Source organism: Microtus oregoni, unplaced genomic scaffold (genome assembly GCF_018167655.1).
Source record: "Microtus oregoni isolate MIOR12 unplaced genomic scaffold, Mior012 000014F_ref0000157, whole genome shotgun sequence".
Taxonomy (NCBI): Eukaryota; Metazoa; Chordata; class Mammalia; order Rodentia; family Cricetidae; genus Microtus; species Microtus oregoni.
In genome coordinates this window covers 44,022,855-44,047,682 of record NW_024543073.1, presented here as the reverse complement: position 1 = coordinate 44,047,682, position 24,828 = coordinate 44,022,855, and the positions used below count along the sequence as shown (strand labels likewise).

General features: G+C 46.8%; 1 protein-coding gene across 1 annotated transcript; it reads right to left on the bottom strand.

Moving 5' to 3' along the window:
- Window positions 1-3,053: 3,053 nt before the first annotated feature.
- Window positions 3,054-24,563, bottom strand: LOC121455985 (DNA replication licensing factor MCM5). Its single transcript, XM_041663789.1, has 16 exons — window positions 24,329-24,563; window positions 24,045-24,171; window positions 23,836-23,964; window positions 20,831-21,003; window positions 19,269-19,424; window positions 17,200-17,366; window positions 15,286-15,457; window positions 12,272-12,383; window positions 10,718-10,861; window positions 10,358-10,423; window positions 9,910-10,086; window positions 8,325-8,437; window positions 7,157-7,285; window positions 5,722-5,864; window positions 4,336-4,463; window positions 3,054-3,505 (listed from the first exon to the last, which is right to left on the bottom strand). The coding sequence occupies exons 1-16, from the start codon at window positions 24,493-24,495 to the stop codon at window positions 3,404-3,406; spliced, it is 2,205 nt and encodes a 734-aa protein (XP_041519723.1). The 5' UTR covers window positions 24,496-24,563; the 3' UTR covers window positions 3,054-3,403.
- Between the last annotated feature and the right edge of the window lie 265 nt (window positions 24,564-24,828).

Here is a 24,828-nt window from a genome sequence, read left to right as displayed (position 1 = left end):
TTTAGACCATAAAACCTATTTTTTTTTTTTTTTTTGATTTTCGAGACAGGGTTTCTCTGTAGCTTTTTGGTTCCTGTCCTGGAACTAGCTCTTGTAGACCAGGCTGGCCTCGAACTCACAAAGATCCGCCTGCCTCTGCCTCCCAGAGTGCTGGGATTAAAGGCGTGCGCCACCACCGCCCGGCTAAAATCTATTTTTAAAATTTTTTTTTTCAAGACAGGGTTTCTCTGCATTAACAGTACTAGCACTGGCTGTCCTCACTTTGTAGACAGGCTGGCCTCAGACTCACAGATCCATCTGCCCCTGTCTCCCAAGTGCTGAGTTCAAAGGCATGAGCCATTATTCAGCACAAAATGTCAGGAGCCGTTTCCTCCTAAAATTATTACAGGAACCATCGCCCTGGGGAGTCTGCAGAGAACTCCACACCCCCAATTGTATTGAGAAACCGTTCTATTGACAGAGCCTACCCCATACCCAAATTAGCTGTTAATAGAGAGAGAGCTATCTGTTAGTGGAACCCATCCCACATTCCAAACTATCTAGAGAACTAGGTGACTCGTGACTTCCTGGCCTACCTGACCTGACCAAAGGTAACCTCCTGGCCTTCGTGACCAAAGTGAATCATGCAGCAAGAGTCCAGGCCCCTGTGCCCACCCCCCAACTCCTTATCCTATATAAGCTGTAACCTGTCTCTAATAAACGGAGGCTCTGACAAACCTAGCATGGCCTCCTTCTTCTCTCTTAGCCCATTATCTTACAGATAGTGCCTCTCCAGGACCCTGGAATAACTGAACTGCCAGGTGGGTTACAACCCCTAGACTAAGTAACCCACCCAAAAGCGGTTTACAAAACCCATTCTTGAGGCTGGAGAGATGGCTCAGAGGTTAAGAGCATTGCCTGCTCTTCCAAAGGTCCTGAGTTCAATTCCCAGCCACCACATGGTGGCTCACAACCATCTGTAATGAGGTCTGGTGCCCTCTTCTGGCCTTCAGGCATACACACAGACAGAATATTGTATATATGATAAATATTTTTTAAAAAAAGAAAAAAGAAAAAAACCCATTCTTTTCTTTTTGTTTTTCAAGACAGGGTTTCTCTGTAGCTCTGGAGTCTTCCTGGAACTAGCTCTGTCAACTTGGCTGGCCTCAAAGAGATCCACCTGTCTCTGCCTCCTGAGTGCTGGGATTAAAGGTGGGTGCCACCATTGTCCCATGAGTGATGTCACTTGTGCTCTGCAAGTCTTCTGTTACCCTAACATCCTCAGGCATTATGTTTAGGCTCCCTAGACCCTAAATCTTGGGCACTATTTTAGTCAACAGTATCCATTATTATGAAAGTCATATATATATTGTAAAGAATCTCAATGTAAACATGTCTTAAATTGTGCACTTGGGACTGAATTGTTTTCTGAATTCTCTTTCCAAAATTGTGCTATGCTTAAACAAGACTGAAGTAAAATATCTGGGCCAGACTCTAGAAATCTTGGTCCAGTGCTGATTACAATAAAATCAAGGTGAGCCGAGTTTCATTCTTGGTTCAACCCGTTATTTAAAAGAAAAAAAAAAGTCAGGCTTAGACAAATTCCATTCTTATCTCTTCACGGATTGTTTTTCCCTGCCTGCTGTAAAATCTACAGGGGAATCACCACATATGGCTAAGGACAAATAATATTTAAGCTGAAAGACAAACCAGGGATACAAAATGTCTGAATCGGGGGCAAGGACCAGGGATCACCAGGAGACCCAAGCATGCCAAGGTAAGAAAAAGTGAAAATCAAGCTGCTGGCAGCATCAATGACAGCAGCCCCTTTTTAGCACAGCAGGGAGCTGGGCTGATGCTCTCCTTGGCAAGGTTCTCAGAGCACTGCTTCAAATCCTACTGTTATCACAATCATGGGAACATGAGAAGGGGAAGAAAGAGAAGAGGGAAAAACGGAGGGAGGTTCAGACTATCTTGGCCATACTTGCAGGGCTACAGTAGCTTGGCCACACGAGCTCAGATCAATGTCTTGGAGAAATAAGGGTTAGAATCCAGTTCGAATTCAGAAACCAACCAATCCCCAATTCCTAGGAATTTTCCTGGCCGTTTTTCCTCATACTGCTGCACACCCCTTAAGTACTCCCCGATTCCCTGCAAGCCTATCTTATCATATCCCTAGCACTGTGCCTGTTAGCAATGGTCTACCAAGAGGCAGGTACTGGTATTTTCCACTCAATCAACCACTCACTTCTGCAGGCCAACTTGTCCATGCATCCTACTCAAGGCTTCAAGTACCCATGAGGAAATGCTCTCACCAAGTTTGCCTTCCAAACAACAAGCACACCCTGTTCCAAGTTTGCAAACCAATCAAAAAGAAATAGCTCAGAACATGAGTCAGGAGCAAGCGCATATCCAAGAGGCATACAGAGACAACCTCAAGCAGCAGCACTCTCAGCACAGGACACAACTAGGTTTTTTTGTACGTCCTGTTCTCTGTAGCTTCACTACAGTGGCTTTACTGTCGGTGACTGACCAGAGCATTTCAGCCAGTTAAGCCCAGTTCATTTGAGGCTTTCCATTTACAAATACAGATACTTTATTTCATTCACTTTTCCTTAATTTTGTGAAGTCTATATTTCTAAGAGCACAACAAAACTCTGTGGCATTTTGATAATAAAAATGCTGGGGCATCTTCCTTTAACAATGTTTCCCCTAGTATTTTCTACTATGCTGAACTCGGGTCAGGTCCTCCTAGCTCTGTTATTGATGAACCCTGAAGTCTAGTTCCTTTCCCAGGGATACACGGCATGAAGGTCCCACAAACTCATCCAGCCCACTGTGCTGTAAATAAAACCCAAAGTTCACTGGAGGCTTTCTACACTGCAGCTTACTTGGGTTTTCACTCTCACTCACTGAGCTCAAATACAACCCTGTGAGGCAATGTCAAACTCATTTGCAGACTAGGAAACTGAGGCACAGATGGGCTTAGTGACTGATTCAGTTCTCACACCAGGTGTTGCTGGAGAAAGCTGAGACAACCCCACCTTCACACAAAACAACTGTCGCACTGGCTCTACGATTAGCAGCCAGGAACTGACTTTATTTATTCCCTCTGAGCACATGAAGAAGCTTGGCAGTCAGGCAGCCCAGGAGCCAATGTACAGACTTGTCTACCTACAGAGCCTCTTCTTGCTCCAGACCTGTCTTGCTGAGGAGACAGGACAGGAGATAGGCACCTACAGCGAAACTCATACACCCGAGCGCAGTGATGAGACCAAGAGACCAAAGCACACTTCCAGGACCAGTGCATCTGCAGACAGCAGTCAGAGGCGGTGAGGCAGAACCTCTTCCTTAGAATGGCGAACACCAACTGGGAGGTGGAGCGGAGCTGGCATTCAGGTTTGAGGGCTGATGGGTAGTGAGCTCACTTGAGGCGGTAGAGCACCTTGCGCTGCATGCGGTGTTGGACCTCACCCCTGCGCAGCATAAGCTGCAGCACCTTCCGAATGGCATGTTCTGGATACTTCTGTAGGAGGGAGCAGAAGATAGATACAAGGATGTATCAGCAGGACCCAAGGGAGCCCATGGTTGCTCATAAACAACTTTACAACAGACAAAAGGCTTCCACCTTCATTCTGCCTTGACTTCAGAAGGGCTTATACTTTGTAACACTTCCTGTGTACCAGGCAAGTATAGTCCTATATCAACTTTAAACATCCAGTATTAGGAATTATCTCATTTTACAGAAGAAGAAACAGGCTCAGAGGGTATCTGAGATCATACAGCAATTAAGTGAGCTAGCACTTAGGCCCTTGTGCCCCTAGAAACCAAACTTTCTCCAGCCCCAGACTCAGTAAATGATAATCTTTTCACCTACAGAGCAGGATGCTGGTGAATCTTTTTACCAGTATGAGCTACTGTGTAAATTACTTCCAGGAGCAAAATGAGGATACACAGAAAAGAAAGCCAAGAACAGAAACCAGGGCTATCTTCATGATTTTAAAGGGCACAGGTTCCTCCTAGCACCCAAAAGCGCTATCTCCTGTGCACGGGATCAGTAACCCTCTGCCCAATGGGCTACAAAGCTCACTCAACTGGTTCTTGGCTCTCTACCCTTTAAGGAGCCAAGCAACAAGGGAAAAGACTAAGAGATGGGGAAATTAGAAGGTGGTTTCTGCTACCCAGCTTGTACCTTTCCCACTTCAAGGGATATATAAGTAGCCAACTCCAACTATAGCGGTTCTTAGGGAAGAAACGGTGGCTCAAACACTCCCCACCCTAGCAACCCACTGTTGAGCATAGAGCACAGGGCAAGGGAACCAGCAGGAAATCCTCTGTATCCTGGGCATGGCTCACCTGCTTGGTAAAGTCCTGAACAATACTGTATTCAGACACCTGGGAGCCAATGGCAAAGCGGCGCTTGAGTTGCTTCTCGATGCGGCTCAGCATCTCTTGGTCCTCCTGGGTAGTGAAGCCCTCCACTCCTGTCAAAGTGCAGTAAGGAACTGGGTACTAGAAAACCCAGTTCATCTCTACTGGGAGGGTCAGAGAAATGATAGCCTCTCAGTAGAGTGGCCTAACCCAGAGAGAAAATTAAAGACAGAACAGTGTCAGGTGACAGTGGGAACCTTACCACGGGAGTGAGAACTAAGAAATATAGGATGCAACAGAGGCCATCCAACAGGCCCAGCGCCAGGTGGTAGAGACATAGCCATCAAGGTAACTGAGAGCCAGGTACCATGAGGCCCTGTGGGTCACACACACTGAGGTAACAGGAATAGCCACAGAAAGGATCGGCCAGAAGCAGTTTTGTTTGGTTGGGTTTATTTATTTATTTGGGGGGAAATGTTTCACTATATAACCCTGGGTGGCCTCAAACTTCAAACTCAGAGATCTTCCTGCCTCTGCACCACCATGTGCTGTGGAAGTACAAGTTTGAAGTTACAGAGCAAGAAGACAGGGAAGGCAGGACCTGATAGGGTCCAAATATGGGTGACATTCATGAGAAGTCCTGGGTAAGAGAAGCTTACGATCTCCACAAGATGGGAGAACATCATTCCTTCTCCAACACAGCTGGCCCAGCTGTCACCACTCCCTACCACTCCTTACACTACCTATACCTACCTCCTCACTGTATTTATCCCACCAAGAAAAGTAAGAAAGTCTATGGGATAGGTAGAACAGGGAGGTTGGGAACTGCTTGCTTACAGCTCTGACACCTAGACAGTGACCGGCAAATTCTCAGCCAGAATCCTGGCCAGATCAGAGTAAACCTAACTCTGAAGAGGCTGACATATCACCAGTCTCAGAAGACTGGCTGAAAGCAGGCAACAGACACTAGGGCTCAGGGACCAACACGCCTGTGTTCCACTAAGACTTGTGAGCAAGGCACCACGGAAGCTCTGTGTCAGTCTCTGAGACAGGAAGGACTGACAGCCAGGCATCCCAGACGTGACTGTCAAAAAAGATGAGGCCACAGGCTGGGAAACGCTACAATTCTGAGCTCAACACAGGGAGGAAAGAAGGCTGCCAGCCATTCTTCACCAGTGACAGGCCACAACAATTAAATTTAATGAACTGGCTCAAGAAGCCTAGAAAAAGCTTCCAAAATAGTGAAAACAGTCCATGGAGAAGTGGGGGGCAAGGTTATTATCAAAAACACATCCAGGCAGCACCCTGCAGGCCAACAGCTAAGTAAATCTCTAAGTCTAAGGTCAGGACTACAGCCTAGCACTTACTCACCTGACAGATTGCCAGATAACGCAGCATCCAGTGTGGACACCTGGAATAATCTCAGTGCTTCCTCCACATCGGCCTCAGTGGCAAAGGGCTGCAGTTTCATCTTACTTAGGGCCTCAGCAATGCGCACAATAGCCTCCAGCTGCCTGTTGGAACAATAGAATACTCAAAGACCTCAGCCCACTTACTCCCCCCCACCCCCACCCTTTAGGAAGGAGCATGGCCAAGGTAGTTAGAACTATAGGGGAGGGGGCTGGAGAGATGGCTCAGTGGTTAAGAGCACTGCCTGCCCTTCCGAAGGTCCAGAGTTCGGTTCCCAGCAACCACATGGTGGCTCACAACCATCTGTAATGAGATCTGGTGTCCTCTTCTGGCCTGCAGGCAAACAGACAGAACACCAGGAATACTGTATACATAATAAATAAGTAGGGAAAAAAAAACTATAGGGGAGATTGCCGGATAGATTGCCATCCCCATTATCTATTACCCTATATTCTTAGTACTGGAACCCAATTTTCATTCCAGTACATGCTGCCTGGTAAAGGATATTGCCTGCCTCTTTGGTCAAGGTGGCTGTGTAAACAAGATGTGACCAATGAGCTCTAAATCCATGCATCATATGAAAATGTCAGAAGTATCCTTCAGCCTTGATGAAGGGGAGGGCTTGGTCCAAGCTCAACTTAATGTGCCAGGCTTTGCTGACTCCCCATGGGAGGCCTTACCCTTTCAGGAGTGGATGGGGAATGAGTTGAGGGGAGGGGGAGACAGGTGGGAATGGGAGGAGGGGAGGGGGAGACAGGTGGGAATGGGAGGAGGGGAGGGAGAGGAACTGGTGTGTAAAATGAACAACAACAAAAAGCGTGTCCCCGGGCTGCCTCTCTTGATGATCAAAGTGATGGCTGGAACTTCTAGAACCTTATAGGGCTGAAAGGTTGACAATGATGGACATAATGAAACCCAGGCTGACAACTCTGAAAAACTACCATAAACTACATATTCCCCAGTTTCATAATGAAAATACACTTCCAACATAAGCTACATTATACACAATCAAATCTAGTTGTAATTGTAATCAATGCTAGAGGTAGGATTCAGCTTAAGATCGTAGGCCCAGCTTTAAGTATAAGTTGAGATCCAGTGAAGATCAAATTCGTTATGGTTACATAGTTGGCCAAAGGCTAGAACAGAGCCTGGCTTATCTCCCAGGACAGTGTTCCCCCTTACCTCAGTCTGCCTCTCAGAGAGGGAAGCCAGGCCAACTACAGAAGTGAGGCACACCCAACCACCCCCAGGCTTAAACAACTCACAAAGACAGACCATTAGGAGGCCGGAGCACATGGTTCCAGAGGCTCCCTTTCCCAACCCACCCTGGGCATGTATTATGAGGATGGCAATGGCCAACTGGCCCTACTCTGTGAGATGAGGTCCACTCGCTCACCGCACAGTGATGGGGATGCTGGAACGGCGATCACTGTCCCTCTCATGCTGACGGGCCCCACTCCGCATGATGATATAACGATTCTTCAGCTTCTCTGCTGCCTCTGCCGACAGCCGAGGGCCACACCTCCTGCAGATAGCAGAGTGAACTAGAATGAGACCAGCAAGAAATCTCAGTTGCCCATCCCATCCCCAGGCCTCTACTTGGCTTGCAGACGTGTATGTTCCCACATTACTTGCAAGTCATTTGAAACAAAGAGGGACTAGGGCTGGCTATGAGCAGGTGTCAGAGATCTACATGGCATCTCTTTGAGAAAGCTGGTTGAGATCTGAGCAGATGTGAAGAAAACTACTCTGACTGCTACTAGCTGCACTGTGCTATCTGGCCAACAGGTGTACATTCTTCCAGCACTGAGGTTCCACAGTAGCAGGCTTCTGAGCAGTCTCCTCCTCTCCACCCCGCTGATTTGAGAAAACTGAGGACCACCTCCAAGGCTTCCCAAAGCTCAAAGACATAGGAACTATCAGACCAGACTCTGATGCCCACTCACTCTGGCAGGTGCATGACCTGGGGGACCACTCAACTGCTATAGGATCAACCAACCAGTGCCCCATCTTTGGGGCCAACCCTTTCAAAGATAACTAATACTGAGAATCTGAATGAGGTTAATTAAGGGCACAGCCTTTGGGGCGGGTACCTGTCTGTTCCTACTACTTCCCACAAGTGTCCTCAGACAAGTTATCTAACCTTGCACCTCACCTTTCTACAACAGAGCTACAGGTCATTTATATACAAAAAGACAGAACCATGCCTAGGATAGAAGAATCGTGTAGGGTTCCGGTGATAGTTAAAGCTGCAATCCACTGAGTACTGACCCAGTGCAGAGAGATGCCAAGAATTTAACCATCTTGAGCAGTCCTTATAAAACATCAACCTTGGGCTACTGAGGCTCAGAAAACTTGAGCAACCTGCCCATTATGGTGGGCACCACAACGGTAACTTTGAAGCAAATAACCTTACACCCATGGAGTGAGTCACAGTGCTAGATGAGAGCAGAACACAGTTCAAACATGGTTACCAGGTAATCCTGGGTAAGGAAGAACAGGTCTGCATGCTCTCCACCCATGAAGCCCAGTGTCACCGAACAGGGTTTTCTCCCAACACTCACGCTCGGCAGTAGGCAATGAACTTCTTCATCTTGGCCAGGTCAATCTCACCCTCCACAGCCTGTGTCTGTGTCAGGGCACTCACATGCAGAGTGATCACATGTTTGGCCAGCATCTTGGCAAAAGAGGAAATACTGGGTAAGCACAAAGGTTGAACAGACAGGAAGAAATAATGATGTGGTGGGATGTGGCTTCTGCTCCAGTTCCTGTGGCCTATCTACTGCTGGCAAGTATGGACATAGAGCTGGGTGCTGGATCTTTGTGAGTTCAAGGCTAGCCTGACCCACAGAGTGAGTTCCAGGACAGCCAGGGCTACATACAAAAACCTGTCTTGGTGGTAGATATTGGACATACCCAAGCCAATGAGAGTCCATCCTGGGACCTCTACTAGAACTACTGGAAAAGTCTTCTTTCTCCCTCTTTTCTTTAGGGACAGTTAAATCACCAGCTATCAAACTGAGTACACATTATTGATTCTATTAATACTCAGAATTGAGCCAGGATCTTTTACATGCTAAGAAAGCACTCTCCCACTGAACAAAATCCCCGGTCCTTTATTACTTCTTTTGAGATATGGGTCTAAGTTGCCAAGCTGACCTTAAAGTTGCAGTTCTCCTGGTTTAGCCTCCACCAAAACCTAAACCTAAACCTGGTCAATCTTTTTTTAAAAATATTTATTTATTTAAATATTTATTTATGTATTTAAATATTTATTTATTTATTATGTATACAATGTTCTGTCTGTGTGTATGCCTGCAGGCCTGAAGAGGGCAGCAGACCTTATTACAGATGGTTGTGAGCACCCATGTGGTTGCTGGGAATTGAACTCAGGACTTTTGGAAGAGCCACAATCTCCAGCCCAACCTGGTCAATCTTTTACCATCTGTGGTGGTTTGAAAGAAAATAGTCCCCCCAAAGGAAGTGGCACTATTAGGAGGTATAGCTTTACTGGAATAGGTATGGCCTTTTAGAGAAAGTATCTCACTGTGGAGGAAGGCTCTGAGTTCTCATATATGCTCAAGCCACACCGTGTCTCAGACCACTTCCTGTTGCCTATAAGTCAAGATGTAGAACTCTCAGCTCCTTCTCTAGCACCACATCTGTCTGCATGCTGCCTTGCTTCCCATGACAATGGACTAAACTTCTGAACTGTAAAGCCACCACAACTAAATGTTTTCTTTATAAGAATTGCCGTGGTAACAAGTGTCTCTTCACAGCAGTAGAAACCTTAATTGCCTGAGAATGAAGCAGAGAGACAGTTGGGCCAGCAACCACCTGTGCACTAAACTTATTGCAAACCAAATTCCCTAACTATTTTCTTTCAGAAATTTACTAGCAAGGGCAAGGAGTGAAGCTCAGTGGAAGCATCTTGCTAAAATCACCCAGCATCTCCCTCAAGGCATAAACAGGACTAGGCCACAGGACTCCAGGTCCCTCTCCAACACTCTGCAAGTCACTAATGCAGTCATTTCATGTGCTTCTTGCTCACAGCCTGTCTGAGCACCGGCATTTCCCCGGCAAAATCTCTTGTTCACCCTCATGACCATGAAACCACCTGGAGCCACCAGCCCAGCCAATGAGACATACCATGTCCCTCTCCTCATTGTGCTCATCTTTGACGATGAAGATCATGTCAAATCGGGACAAGATGGTAGGCATGAAGTCAATATTGTCCTCCCCTTTTGTCTCATCCCATCGGCCAAACACTGAGTTGGCTGCAGCCAGAACAGAGCAGCGAGAGTTCAAGGTGGTAGTGATCCCAGCCTGAGGTGGAAAGTGGGGAAGAGACAGTCAAAAAATCCTGGGACAGGCCTCTCCTTCCTCGCATATGAACTCATACACATACACCCATATACATGCATTACTTGTGTGTGTGTGCACATGCGCTCATAAGGATACGTGCGTGGGTGTCTGTGTGTGTTCCAGGCCGGCTGCTGCCAGCACAGTCCTAAGCAAACATAACTTGGTACATCCATCAGAGCAGCTTGAAGAAGACCACCAGGCTGAACTGATGAAGGATGAAAGGGCCACTCACCTTGGCAATGGAGATAGTCTGCTGTTCCATGGCTTCGTGGATTGCCACACGGTCATCTTCCCGCATCTACATTGGAAAGATACATCTATCAGAATCCTCACCAGGGAGAGGAAAGTGGCAGGAGAATAACTAGGAATTGCTACCATTCCATAATACAGACTTCAGGTCAGCCAATGGCAGATGACCACATGAGCTTGGCTTTCACTCTCCCCAATTTCTAGAGTATCTCAGAGAGGTAAAGCAAACAACTTATCCAAGTTACCCCAGAGTGATAGGCACAAGAACTACATACAACTCTCTCAGAAGTGCTATGTGCTACCACACCTGAGTCCACACACCCCAACTAGAAGACTTACTCACCTTGTCAAACTCATCAATACAGACAACCCCACCATCGGCCAGAACCATGGCTCCACCTTCCATAATAAAGTTTCGGGAAGAGGGGTCCCGAATCACTGAGGCGGTCAAGCCAGCAGCACTGCTGCCTTTTCCAGATGTGTATACCTTGGGAAAGTAAAGAGAGGTGTCAGCACCAAATGCTAGCCCCAAATGCCAAGAACCCAGAAGGTTGTAACGACTCCACATCACAATGCAAAGGTGACTGTACAGTCCAGAACTCAAGGCCCAACTGAAAATTCTTTCTTCTGCAAGGAAAAAGGCCATCCTGGGCCTCAGCCTACTTTAAGAATTTCTTTGAAGCTGGGCAGTGTTGGCACACACCTTTAATCCCAGCACTCAGAAGGTAGAGGCAGGTGGATCTTTCTGAGTTCAAGGCCAGCCTGGTCTACAGACCTAGTTCCAGGATAGCTAGGGTTGTTACAGAGAAATCCTGTCTTGAAAAATCAAAAACAAAAGTCTCACCTGAGCTACAGCACAGCCCTGTGACATAAGCAATGAGGCCCAGAAAAGGAAGGGCATATTTCAAGCTGGCCTCAGGGCTGGGAATTCCTGGTTCTTAGGTTGTCTCTACCCTTAGAGTTCTTCATCTGTGAAGACCTGCATGCTATATGCTGCCAGACTCCTTGAAACATACCTACCTGAGATGCTTGTCAATGAGACACTCAGATCAGACTGCACTACCGGGAATGTCAAGTACTTGTCTATAGTAGGCCTGGGGTGTGGCTTAGTGTGTTAAAAAGTGTTTTCCTAGCATGCACAAGATTTTCAGGTTCCATCTATACTGACAAAAAAAAATTCTTTATATTGAACTACAGGTATAAACAGATTATACAAGTTATTTTCACCTAGTCTTACTTTCTAAATGTGGCTACTACAAGATTTAACAGAGCTCACAGTTTCAGGCCACGGTATTTCTATGGGATGGTGCCAATGTGGTAAACTTAGCACACACCCCTCCATCTAAAACCATCACTTCCTATTGCACAGTCCACTTACCCTGATCTTCCCAGACCTAGGAGACCTGGATCATTAGACACACTGGCTCAAACCTTGTTCTAAAGTCCCCCAGTAGTGGGATCTTGAGCTCCGTTCCTATCTCCAATGCATAACACGGGTGGTAATACTCATGAGGAGACAGTTAAGTGAGTAAAAACTTCACAGGCACATCAGGAAGCATCTGGCCCATCTTGATACCAGCTACTATCACTAGCAGTGCCATTATTTTGCAACTAGATAGGTTGATGCTCAGGGAGTCTAGGCTACCTCTTCAAAGTCCACGTGACTACTGCTAGTCTGAGAAGCAAACCAGACCTGACTGGGTCCATGTTCTTACCACCCACACCTAACCTGTTGTCCTTTCCTTCTCACACCCTCTCTGCCATCCCGACAACAGACAAGATGAATGAGAAAAAAGTAAGTCCTGTTTGAGCAAGAGCCCATGAATGCCCACGAACTGTAGCTTTATTCTCTGCTGGGGCATCCAAGCCAGGAAGAAAGTAGTCCCCAGCCACTCACCCCAATGGGAGAGCACTTCTCCACAAACTTCAAAAGCTGTGACTTGGCTGTGCCAGGGTCCCCCAACATCAGCAGGTTGATGTCACCTCGGCGAGTGAGTCCATCAGGGAGCCTAGACACAACAGGTTGGTAGAAGACAGTGAATCTGTGGGCTGTCCTTGAACTCACCATCTTCCTACCTCAATCCTCCAAATTTTAGAATTATAATTAGGGATCACCACTCCTGGCTTTGTGTGGGTTGGTCAGCCTCCCCTCAGAGTCTCAGAACAGGTGTAAATGACAGTTTGGCCCAGAAACATGTTCACACCCAGTTCTGTGCTTCCTAGCCTAACACTGGGGGGCAAGGCTTATTTCCCAGGTAGAGATGTAAAGGAAATGAGAGCTAAGGGTAAGGGAGGCACACCTGAGAACTATGCACACTGCAGAATAGTCACAGAGGAGGATCCAGTTAAGCCCCTTCGTTCTCTGTGCCTCAGTTTCCCCATCTATGAAATGGACACTACAGTGACACCCTTATAGGCTGAGAGGACAGGACTGGGTTGGAGTAGTACCAAAGAGTTCCACAATAGCCTGCAATGGAACATAACAAAGGTTATTTATTTGGGGATAAACTCACAGTAAGGGAAGTCATCGCAGTCCTCTTCGTGTGCTGGGAACTGACACCAAATCCAGCAGAAAGGGGGCTGCACAGGCTTTGCTTTTCATCTGTACTTACAGTACCTGAGACCACGCCCAAAGTGGGCCGGTCTACTGAGCTTAATACAAAACTATATACAATAAGAACAAATATCAAGTATTGTCCAGGGAAGAGGCAAAAACATACATAAAAATTAGAATTACAACCAGCATGAACAAACATCAAACAAGAAAAATATGCCAAATGTTTCACTAGTTATCCTATCCTAAGGCATCTAAGTCATGTATTAAAAATGGCTTATATACACACATATAATGGTAGTTGCCACTAATTAAAAAAATTAAAGCTGGTTATGGAATTTGACGTTGGCTCTCCTCTAAATCTAAGCATACTATTTAAAAAAAATTCAAAGTTTCTGTCTCATATGAGGAGCCATCTGGTATGGGACAAAAGGAAGATAAAATCTAGGGACTATAGTTAATCAAACTCTGCTTTCAAAAATTTTACTTCTCCCCATACCTACTCTTGCCTCTATAGTACGCTTTCGTTGAAATATGACAATAGAAATTCAAACTTTCCGTTTTGATATGACTAAAGTTTTCCAAAATGAACAATACATTTCCTGCAGTAATCTTTGTAGTCTCCAGGAAGAAGATAGAGCACCACAATTCCACCTGGTTGATATGATGTCATTATGCTGATAGCACCACTTTAAGATCAGTTTGGGTTATAAACTGCTCAAGATGATTTCAACTTGGCTAGCTGAGATGGTGCACCTTCTTATAACGTACTGCCCAGAACTTCAAACAAGAATTTCAGAAAAACCCTACCAACTATACTCAGAGCCTATCTGCAATTGTACCAGACAATAATCATGAAATTTAACCCATCATTTTAGTTATACAGGATCCCATAGAAATAACACTGCGCCTAGGAGAGCTGGAAGTAATTCTAGAAAATGACATCCACTCTCCCAACAAAGTTTGTCCTCAGGGTTAGGGCCATCTATTAGGGGTATAGGGTTGGGGTGGAAATGAAGTAAGCTAAGGGATCTCTCTTGAAAAAAAAAGGGGAGAGTGGGGGAAGCCAGGCAGTGGTGGTGGTGCACACCTTTAATCTCAGAACTCAGGAGGCAGAAGCAGGCAGATCTCTTTGAGTTTGAGGCCAGTCTGATCTACAAGAATTAGTTTCAGGACAGGCTCCAAAGCTACAGAGAAACCCTGTCTCGAAAAAATCTACAAAGAAAAGAAAAGAAAAGAAAAGAAAAGAAAAGAAAAGAGGGGTGATGGATGGGATAATAGGTAGATTCCCTTCTCAGGTCTTTGATGGGGTTGAAGACAAAACAATCAGTTACTTTCCTCTTATGACTTAGCCAAGCCATTTTCAATATAAGACTTAGACTCCTTAGGATAGAAAAACTATTGAAACATTTAGCATGTGTTTCTTGTTGGATGTTGTGCATGTGGGTTGTAATTCTAGTTTTTATGTATGTTTTTGCCTCTTCTTTTTCCTGGACAATACTTGATATTTGTTCTTATTGTACGTAGTTTTGTATTAAACTCAGTACTCTCTTATTGAGACAGAAAAAAGGAAGTGTGTGGAAACTCCTTCAGCCAATAGCCTTTAAGATACCGGCCCACTTTAGGCATGGTCTCATGTACTGTAAATGCAGATGAAAAGCAAAGCCTGTGCAGCTCCCTTTCTGCTGGATTTGGTTTCAGTTCCCAGCACACGAAGAGGACTGTGATGACTATCCTTACTGTGAGTTTATCCCCAAATAAATAACCTTTGTTATGTTCCATTGCAGGCTATTGTGGAACTCTTTGGTACTACTACAATTGGTTCAGGACACATTAACCACAAGAATGCTCTGAACATATAAAAAATGTATTAAACAGTAGCCACTAGTACAATGCCATTGCTGCTACTGTCTGTAGCTGTATTTTAGTTTCAAAAGGACATAGGAAGCCGTAAGTGACCCACACCTGCAATCTTAGAATCTGGGAAACTGAGTCAGAAGAATCATAAGTTGTAAGGGCAGTCTGACTATATAATGAGGGAAAAAAACAAAAAATGTGTTTCAAAAAAGAAAAACCAAAACAAAGTATGTGTATGTATGTATATATGACACTTTCTAAGTGCTAGATGTTTCACATATCTCATTCAAGCACAGAAACTTTGTTCAAGGCGGCCTCTCTCACTCCCCATACAGTCTAGGGCAGAGATCAAATCCTTGGTCCTAGCCCAATGTTTTCCCACTGTGCTCCCCATGCCAGCAGGCTGAGGGACCTGGGAGGCATGAAGAAAACTAGGTTCTCAACACAGATGTCCTTCTGAAGCAACCTTGTCATTAATACCCTCCTCCCAGGCTCCTCACCTCTTCCGTGAACCCCCAAAGAGTAGGCAGGCTATAGCTTTTTTCATATCCACGCCCCCAAAGATGGAAGGGGAAATGCTCTTAGAGATGAGCTCATAGATGTTGGGGAGGGCAGCCAGGCGACGAAATTCCTCCTCTTCCTGTGGGCTGACAGACCCAGTAAAGCTGCGGCCTAGGAGGACAGACAGGTGCATAAGTGAGCAAAAGACATCTCCTCCAGCCTACTGCTGGGCCTAGCCCTAAATCAGGAACCTCCTCACCCCCTTAGCACCAGGAGGGCACAATCTCATTCAAGAAAGTTAGGGCACAGGACTATCCCAGTCTTCCAAATCTCAAGGGTCCAGTGAGGAAAAGAAGGTTCCAAACAATCAGAAGGCTAGATCATAGGTAGGTTAAGTGGTGTATGCCACCTTTAATCCCAGCACTTGGGAGGCAGAGACAGGAAGGTTTCTGAGTTTGAGGTTAGCCTAGTCTACAGCGTGAGTTCCAGGACAGCCAGGGATACAGAGAAACTGTCTCAAAAGACCAGAAACAAACAAACAAAACAGGCCAGATCATATGGCCCCTGGGGACCACTGGCAAATCTCTTACAAGGCAGATAAAGTAGAGAACCAATGCAATTGTTTGGTCGCAATAGCATGGCTCACTTTAGCTGCTGAGGAATCGGAGAAAGTGGATTCTCAAGTGTTCTTCCAAGAACAATCTAGGAGAAAGAGTGGGACTCAGACCAGGGCACTAAGAAGTGGACAATCCTAAGTGTGAACGTAAACAGCCAAACAAACAGTATACTTGCATTGAGGTGGAAGGATTTAAAAAGAACTGAAGAGGACCTGGAGGGGTTGCTGAGCACCTGAAAGTGGGGAAAGGCTAAGGAGGAGCCAGTTTCAGAAGGTGGGAAATAAAAGTGCTTAACTGAGCTGGGCGGTGGTGGCGCACGCCTTTAATCCCAGCAGAGGCAGAGGCAGGCTGATCTCTGTGAGTTCAAGGCCAGCCTGGTCTACAAAAGGAGGTCCAGGACGGGCTCCAAAGTTACAGAGAAACCCTGTCTCGAAAAACCAAAAAAAAAAAAAAAAAAAAAAAGGGCTTAACTGTAGCCACATTAACTCTGGGATGGCTAGTCAAGCAGAGTTAGATTTAAGTCTGGAATATGGCTAGATAATCAGGTGGCTTTTCCAATTTTAACCTGGGAGTTTTATGGACATAGATATGGACAAGGTACTCAAAACTCCATCACTCTAGCCCAGAGGTTGCTACCACTGCCCCTGGGTGCTAAGCATGAGTTTTCTACTCCATGTGAGAGTTGAGGCTATTTACTTGATTCCTGACATTTGTGAGCTGAAGCTATTTACAAGGCCCCTGCCATTCAACCCAACTCTTACTAGAGATCCAGTTATATCCACCCCCTACAAGGCCTGAGTTCCCATCAGCTCTCCTATATGCTGCAAGACCCTTTTGCTCCACATCTCCATCCTTCCAAGTCAGTGCTGACACCCCTAGTGAAGGAAGCCTTCCAATGACACCCTAGCTCCTTCTCAGTACCTTGATGGAATCAAGCAGTTCAGTTTCAGGCACCTGCTCCTCAGAGGCTGTTTTTTCAACTAGACTGCTCAACCCTCTTTGTCTCCTCTGCAGCTACCGAGACGCAGTGCAGCACACACCACATTGCATCTATCTACTGCACTGAGTCATGCAATTCAAGCATGCATTTAGGCAACAACCTCAGAGCGGGAGCCACAACTATACAGTAAGTGCACATTTTGGGAAAACAAATTTTGCCTTCTGAAAAATAAACAACCTGGGATTGGGAATATAGCTCAGTGGTAGAATATTTGCCTGGTATGCACAAGGTTCTGAGTTTGAGCCCTACCATGAAAAAGAAAAGAAAAGCATGTCCAGATGGTTTGAGCAACTCACCAGAGCCATCTGTATCCACCTGGATGCCCAGGACCCGGATGTAGGAACTCCGGATGCCCACACCCACTCTGTCCCGGCCTTTGCTGGAGTTCATTCCAAACTTCTTGATGGAATAGATGCCCATGATGGTGACTCTGTTCCCAGGAACAACCTTGTCACACAGGTACCTGAGAAAAGTGCAGTAAATAAAGAAAAACAAGTGAAATCCAGGGGTGACGGTGTGGTCAGCTTAGCATGTCTACCCCTAGCATCACTATCAGGCTGGCTGGATCCTCACAAGGCCTAGAGGAAGGGACCTTTCCCTACTCCTGCTACACACCCATGTCTGTCTGGATGCCAAAGACAGTGTTTATGATGCTGAGCTGGCTCTCACTGAACTCAGCTGTGCTGGTGGAGCCCAGCCTTCAAATGTCCTAGCTCCATTTTATCTGCCACCAGGCTCAATGGGTGTCTCATTTTGACTCCTTAGGAGACCTTTCTCCTCATACCCTGCCACCAGACTCCTTGCAAGGACCACTCTCAATTTCTGCTTCTGACACTCGCTGAACTCAACCAAGTCAGCCTGCTTGTAGGTTTTCAGTCAGTTCTTTTAATAAGATGGTACGTGGTTAAAAGTCTCCAAGTTTCCCCAGAACCAGTGTGCCTTAAAAGACCAGAGCAGGGGGCTGGAGAGATGGCTCAGAGGTTAAGAACACTGACTGCTCTTCCGGAGGTCCTGAGTACAATTCCCAGCAACTGACATGGAACCATCTGTAATGAGATCTGGCTCCCACTTCTGGCCTGCATGCATACATGGAGGCTGAACACTGTGTACATAATAAATAAATAAGTCTTTAAAAAAAAAAAAAAGAAAGAAAATAAAAGAAAAAAGACCAAAGCAGCTGTGTGATATCAAAGAAGTCATTGTGCCTCTCTGAGCCTAGAGACATGATACTTAATCTGACTTGTCTCAACTGTTGGGAATCAAGCAAGGTAAAAAACACAAAGATGTGGGCAGTGGTGGTTCACACCTTTAATCTAAGCACTCAGGAGACAGAGGCAGGTAGATCTCTGAGGGTTTGAGGCCAGCCTGGTCTGACAGGTTCCAGGACAGTAGGACAGCCAGGGCTACACACAGAGACAGCCTGTCTCGAACAACAAAAGAAAACACACACACACACACACACATTCTTTTTTTTTTTTGAGATTTATTTATGCATTATGTGTACAGTATTCTGCCTACATGTATGCCTGCAGGCCAGAAGAGGGTGTCAGACCTCAGTACAGATGGTTGCTGAAAATTAAACTCAGGACCTCTTAACCGCTGGTCCATCTCTCCAGCCCCACAAAGGTGTTCTATACACTAACACTATCAGATCACAGCTTCACAGGACTGTTTCAGGCACCCATACTGTTTATTAACCTCCTACACTTTTCACACCTTAATCCTCAAGCCCTCTGGATACTCAGAGAATACTCTAATACCCTATACTCAGTTAAGGAATTGTGTTAAACCCTTGACATTTATTGTTAAGCAGTCTGAGATACTCCAGACCCCCATTTTACTGACGGGGAAAAAAAATGAGGCTTAGGGTGTAGCTTTCCAAAGAGTCTGCGTCTGCACATACTTGCCAGTAATAAAGCTGACAACCATGGTCCATCACTCCCCAGAAAGCTTTGCATCTGTACTTGACCTCAGGTGTATGAGCCCAGGGTAAGCACTCAGGGACCTGTAAACCTTCACCCCAGGTCAGTTTATAACTACTCAACAAAACCACAGGCAAATTCTTAACAGGAAGCCTGACTAGGACAGCAGATTGAACAGGAGCTAGCACAGCTGCTGGGGATCCTGCTGTGCTGAAAGAGCATAGGCCTTGGTACCACTTCTAAGTCATCTGACCTCCCCCAGCTAAAGTCCCCATGTAAAATATGGGTAGACAGGCCTTGTGGACTATGGGAGACGAGAGATGACAGTCAATAAGAAGCACCAGACACAGGAGCTCTACCCTGCACACACTCTGCTCCAGATGATCTATCTCTATGGTACACCTGAGTGACATGTGCAACAACCCACAGCCCTGCCAGCTTACCTGTCACAGTAGAGCTGCATGTGCCTGGGCATCTCACCATGAGGCACTGCATCAGGAAGCTCCTGAAGTTTCAGGGTCTGGAAGTCTACACACTTGCACTTATCAGGCATGATGAAGTAAGGGTCCAGTGGGCACTTTGGGCGCCCTGCCTGATCCCTGGACAGGGGAGAAAGCAGTTACCAGAGTTACCCTGAGGACCCAAAGGCAGCGCTCATCCATTCAAAGTCAGCCTTGAGATGCAGCAGCAATATAAGGAAGAGCTGGGATAAGTTTGGAGAAAGGCCTGGAAGGACAGTTTCCATGAGGGCAGGATGCTATATCCAAAGTCAGAACTTCAGGAGCCTTGGCACACTGAGGTGGCAATCATACTCTTAATTCCTTCATGAGGCCTCACTGTCCCCACATGTGAAAGAGAGGCTATATATCAAATTCCTTCATAAACCGCATCCACAGCCAGGATCTTTTCCAGTAAGGTTTTACCACCTCTAGAACATTCTGAGGATGCAGACTCTAAGGCCTATATATAAGTCTACTCAACTAATATAGGTGAGGAAACAGCAGTGAACCAAAAGTCCCTGGTCTAGAAGCTAAGTTCCCATTAGGATTGAAAACTATCTGTATAGTATAATGACATTCAGTAAAAATAGGCAGGTGGGAGGGTGTAAGCACAGGATAAGGAAGAGGATAAGGTAAGAGGACAGGTAAGGAGCCTAAAGAGACAGAAAAAATGTGGCAGCCTGAGGAAAAACCATTTAGGCAGAGAGAACTAGACCCAAGGCAGCCTATGGAAGGGCCAAGTCACTCTGCTCCTGAATAGGGAATAGACTGAGGAGCAGTAAAGCTGGGACATGAGGAGACGGAGGAACTCCTCTGTGGCTGCAGGTGAGGGCAAGCAACAGCCTAGGACAAGGCCAGTATGCCTCAAGCAACGCGGAAGCTGAGAAGAAACCAGAAGAGAAAGCCAAAAGCAGGCAGGATACAAGTAGGGTTCATTGGGTCAGAGTCAAACATTTCCTAATAAGACCATACAGTAAATATTTTAAGTACTGCTAACTGAAAGTCCATTTGTTCTACCACTATAGTGGAACAACATGCAAAATATCAAGTAGGATAGCCATGTTCTCAGGCAGTACAGTGGGCACTCTGGCTCTAGCCCAGCAAGTCAATTTGCTTTAGAAGATTCTATGAGTGGGGTAGTGGTAGCACATGCAGGCAGATTTCTGAGTTCAAGGCTAGCCTGATGTACAGAGTGAGCCGCAGAATAACCAAAGCTACACAGAGAACCTTTCCCCTCAAGATCCCATATAGAATCCATCTCTATGGACTGTTTCCTCTTCAACCTTGCATCTCCCACATAGGTTGTGTGACATTCAGGTGGGGCACCCACATGAAGGAACACCATGCCGGGTCTGACCCAAGGATATCGTGCTACCCAGCCCTTCACAGAAGGCCTAGAACAAGTAGCTACATACAGGCAGTACTTGCCAGGGTTGTAGGCTTTTTGATCTGAAGTGATTCATTCAGGTCACTTCCCCCAGAATCCCTCCCGGCTATACACTCACATATTGCACTTCCTGGGGAGAGCATAGCCCTCCAGTCCTGGACGCATGGCAATATTGGTGAGGGTGTTGTGGCAGCTGCGGCACTGAATGGAGATACGAGTAGCTTTGGCACGAACCGCAGAGGCTGAGATGATGATGCCGGGGATCTTCACCAGGTGTGACATCATGTCTGACTGTAACAGAGACACAAGGAGACTTGATAGTTAAGGAGAACCAGGAGACATGAGAAGGTGTTGAGGAAAGACACGGACAAGATCTGGAGGAGGTGACAAAGCCATGGCTCATAGTTTAGCTCAGACTTTCCAGAGCATTCAATGCCAGGCTACCTGGACACCAGGTTCAGGAGCCTCAGACACAGGCCGGTACTTTCAGGGGCCTCGCAGAACAATGGGAGAGGACTGGAGAGACAAAGGAAACATGAAACACCTTTTATGACAAAACCATAAGACCCAAACTCCAGCTCTAACAGTAACTTCCTGTGCTGTACACCACAGAGAACAGACATGGGGCAGAAGCCCAGGCTCTAGTTCAAGTTCCATCTCCAGCCACTATGGACCTTCTGCCAGCCTTAAGTTCCCCATCGTAATGACTACTGGATACTAACACTAAGTTTTTGGGGGGATAGGGGCGGTTCAAGACAGGGTGGACAGGGTGTCTCTGGAGACTGCCTGGAAATCCTGGTTCCAGGACAGGAACCAAAAGCTACAGAGAAACCCTGTCTCGAAAATCAAAAAAAAAAAAAAAAAAGGCATATACAACATTCAGCTTAAAATTCTTCAGAAATAAACAGGAAAAGGCAGAAAACTAGATAAAATATTAGCATTCAATCTCAGTTAACAGCATATGGAGCTCATTACACTTTTCTCTACACTTCTGTATGTGATAAGTTTCTCACAGTGGGCAGGTAGGCTAGAGATAGCTCAGCAGTTAAGAGCATTGGCTGTCCTCCACAACTCCCAAGTTTGGTTTCCAGCACCCACATGGTGCCTCACGACCACCCGTAATTCCAATTCCAGGGATCCAATGTTCTCTTCTGACCTCCATGTACGCATACATTGTACACACAGGCAAAATACTCATGCACGTAAAATAAACCTAAAACAAACAACAAGCAAAGTTCCTTTTTCCATCTTTCCATTCCAAGTTTTTCTGGAACAAAGGGGCTCCACTGTTCGAAGGAGAAACATAGGAAAAAGTGGCCACCTCTGGGAAATGAGGATGGAGTCACAAAGACCTGCCCAGGCATTACAACCCTTGAACAATCCATATAACAACTTTTTTGAAAATTACCTACAAAGGTGCAGATATCCCATCCCTAGTAGGGGAATCCCTCTAGAATACTGGTTCTCAATCTTCATAATGCTATAACCCTTTAATACGGTTCTCATGTTTTGGTGGCCCCTCCAACCATAAAAATATCTGTTGCTACTTCATAACTGTAAATTTGCTGTTAGGAATCGTAATGGAAAATTCTGGCATACAGAATATCTGACATGTCACCTCCAAAGGGGTGCAACCCACAGGTCAAGAAGTACTGCTCTGGGGCTGGAGAGATGGCTCAGTGGTTAAGAGCATTGCCTGCTCTTCCAAAGGTCCTGAGTTCAATTCCCAGGAACCACATGGTGCCTCACAATCATCTGCTATGAGGTCTGGTGCCCTCTTCTGGCCTGCAGGCATACACACCAACAGAATGTTGTATACATAAGTAAATAAATAAATATTTAAAAAAAAAAAAGTACTGCTCTATAGGGCCAAGTACTCACTGCAACCAGTACATTTGCAGTACGTTTCCCAGAGTGGAAGAGGCATGGCTCTGTACAACCCACCCCGCCCAAACTCCGCCAGAAGAGTTCTCTTTCCAATGAAATAGCAGCCCCCACCCAGACAGATCCAATGCCACCATCAGAGAGAGAACCTACGATGCAGTTCAGTTCTAGACCACGAGACTTGAGAAGAAACCAACAGACACTGTGCAAAGGACTCAGCTGTCTGTGGAAGCGAGGCTGTCCTGCTAACCGAGAACAATTTGACAGGGCCTCCAAAACTGCAGAGCTCTACACGGTCCAAGCAAGATAAATAGCCTTCGGTGTAGTGACACCAAGTCAATGGTGACACCTGGACACTACTACAGAGTACTGCCACATGTACTGTGCCTTTGATTCTCAACAACCCTAAGACAGAACAACAATCAGTGTTGCGTCCTCCTCCCTGCCTGCATTATAAATCCTCTTCTACATAGCAGCTAGAGGGATCTTTTGAACTCGGCATCAGTCTCCGGCTGGAGTTAGATAGAGTACTTCACCAGCCTCAGAGAAAGAAAATGGAATCAGGGCCAGTGAGTAAAGACACCTGCTTGCCTCCAGGAACTGCACATGTGGACGGCACCTGCACACATCCACCTCTTGTTTACCAACATTCAGGCTCAGGGGACTCCAGCTGCACTGCTTTCTCTCCACTCCTCCAAACAGGCGACCATTTTCACCCCTGGGCCTCTGCACCTGCTGCTCTTCCTTGAGCTGGTGGAAAGCCCTTCCAGGTTTTGACCTGGCTGGCTACACACCCTTCAGTTTTAGCTCCAAGATTACTTGCTCAGAAGGATTCTCTCCCAACTCTCCACCCATCTCAGCCATGGCCACGGTGTCCCCCATTTCTTTGGTCTTTTTATTTTTTTTATTTTTTATGTTTTTTTTTTTTCTGAGACTGGGTCTTACTATGTAGACCAGGCTGGCCTCATAGATTTGCTTGCCTCTGCCTGTGAGTTATCGATGGTGTTTACTGGTTTGTCAGTCTCCCCAATGGACAGGAAGTCACTGCTGTTTCTACAAGACTCAACTCTGCCTTCCCTTAGGACATCAATCTACAGAAGTATTTTATACATAAGGACACAGGCTTACTTAAGTGTCCTGCTCAGAGTCACACATCTGGTGCCACAGGCTACCGATGCCAGAGCCTTGTGCACCATATATCAACCACGCCACCCTGACTGGCCCACTCAATAGACCCACCTTCAGAATCCGAATGCTAGATGGGCTGGCATCTGACTTGAGCATGACCTGGATGTCCTGGAGCTGCTCATCACCTGCAGGCCGGGGTCGGGTCACCTCATCTGCTACCTCCTTGGCAGCTTCCTCAAGCTGAAGAAGAGGAAAGGTATAAACTGCTGGTGACGGGACTGGGCCAGGCTACACAAGACTCTGAAACGGGCGCTACTCACCAGTTGCAGGTGCTCGGCTGGCTGTTTGTACAAGTAGTCGGCCAGCTCCTCGTCAAAGCTGGCCAGGTCCTCCATCTCCACCTCGACCCAGTATTCCCCCAGGTTGTAATGCCGCTTCAGTTCATCTCTGCGGTGGCCAACAAGACGGCGAGGAGGAGCCGTCAGCCGCGGTGCCCACGCTACAGCCCTGCCCCCACCTCCCTCCACACCTGACCCGAGGGCGGTCCAGCCTCTACCCAGAGGGTCCTCCCTAGACCTCCTTCGCCTCACGCAAGTGGTCCCACCTGTACTTGAAGGTGAAGCCCGTGCGGTCGGTGCCCACTCGATACTGTCGCAAGAACTCCTTGAAGCGCCTCTGCAGCTGCGACTTGCGGGCCTGGCCGTCGTCGGCGCCCGGGTCGCCACCGAAGCTGTCGCTGTAGAAAATGCCGGGGTCGTCGAAGCCCGACATGACTGCACCTCGGTCCCTCACCTCTCAGCGCCGCGCCACAGGAACCTCGATCCCCTACAAGCCGGCTTTCGCGGGAAAACCAGCCTTGACGTTCGTCCGCCGCGGCGTCTGCGCTCGCATTGGTTATTCGGCCGCTCTGGTCCGTCGAGTCCCGCCCCCCTGCCTGATTCCCAAAATGATTGGCTGTGATTCCTGGGGGGGGGGGGGGTTCGTGCACCACTTCCTTCCGGTCTCCATTTTGTGAGCGGCACGTTTTGGCGCGAAAAATTGTGAAAAAGGTGGAAGCTGTGACTGTGGCGCGAGCCAAGCCACGCAAAGACGGCGGAGCGTCAC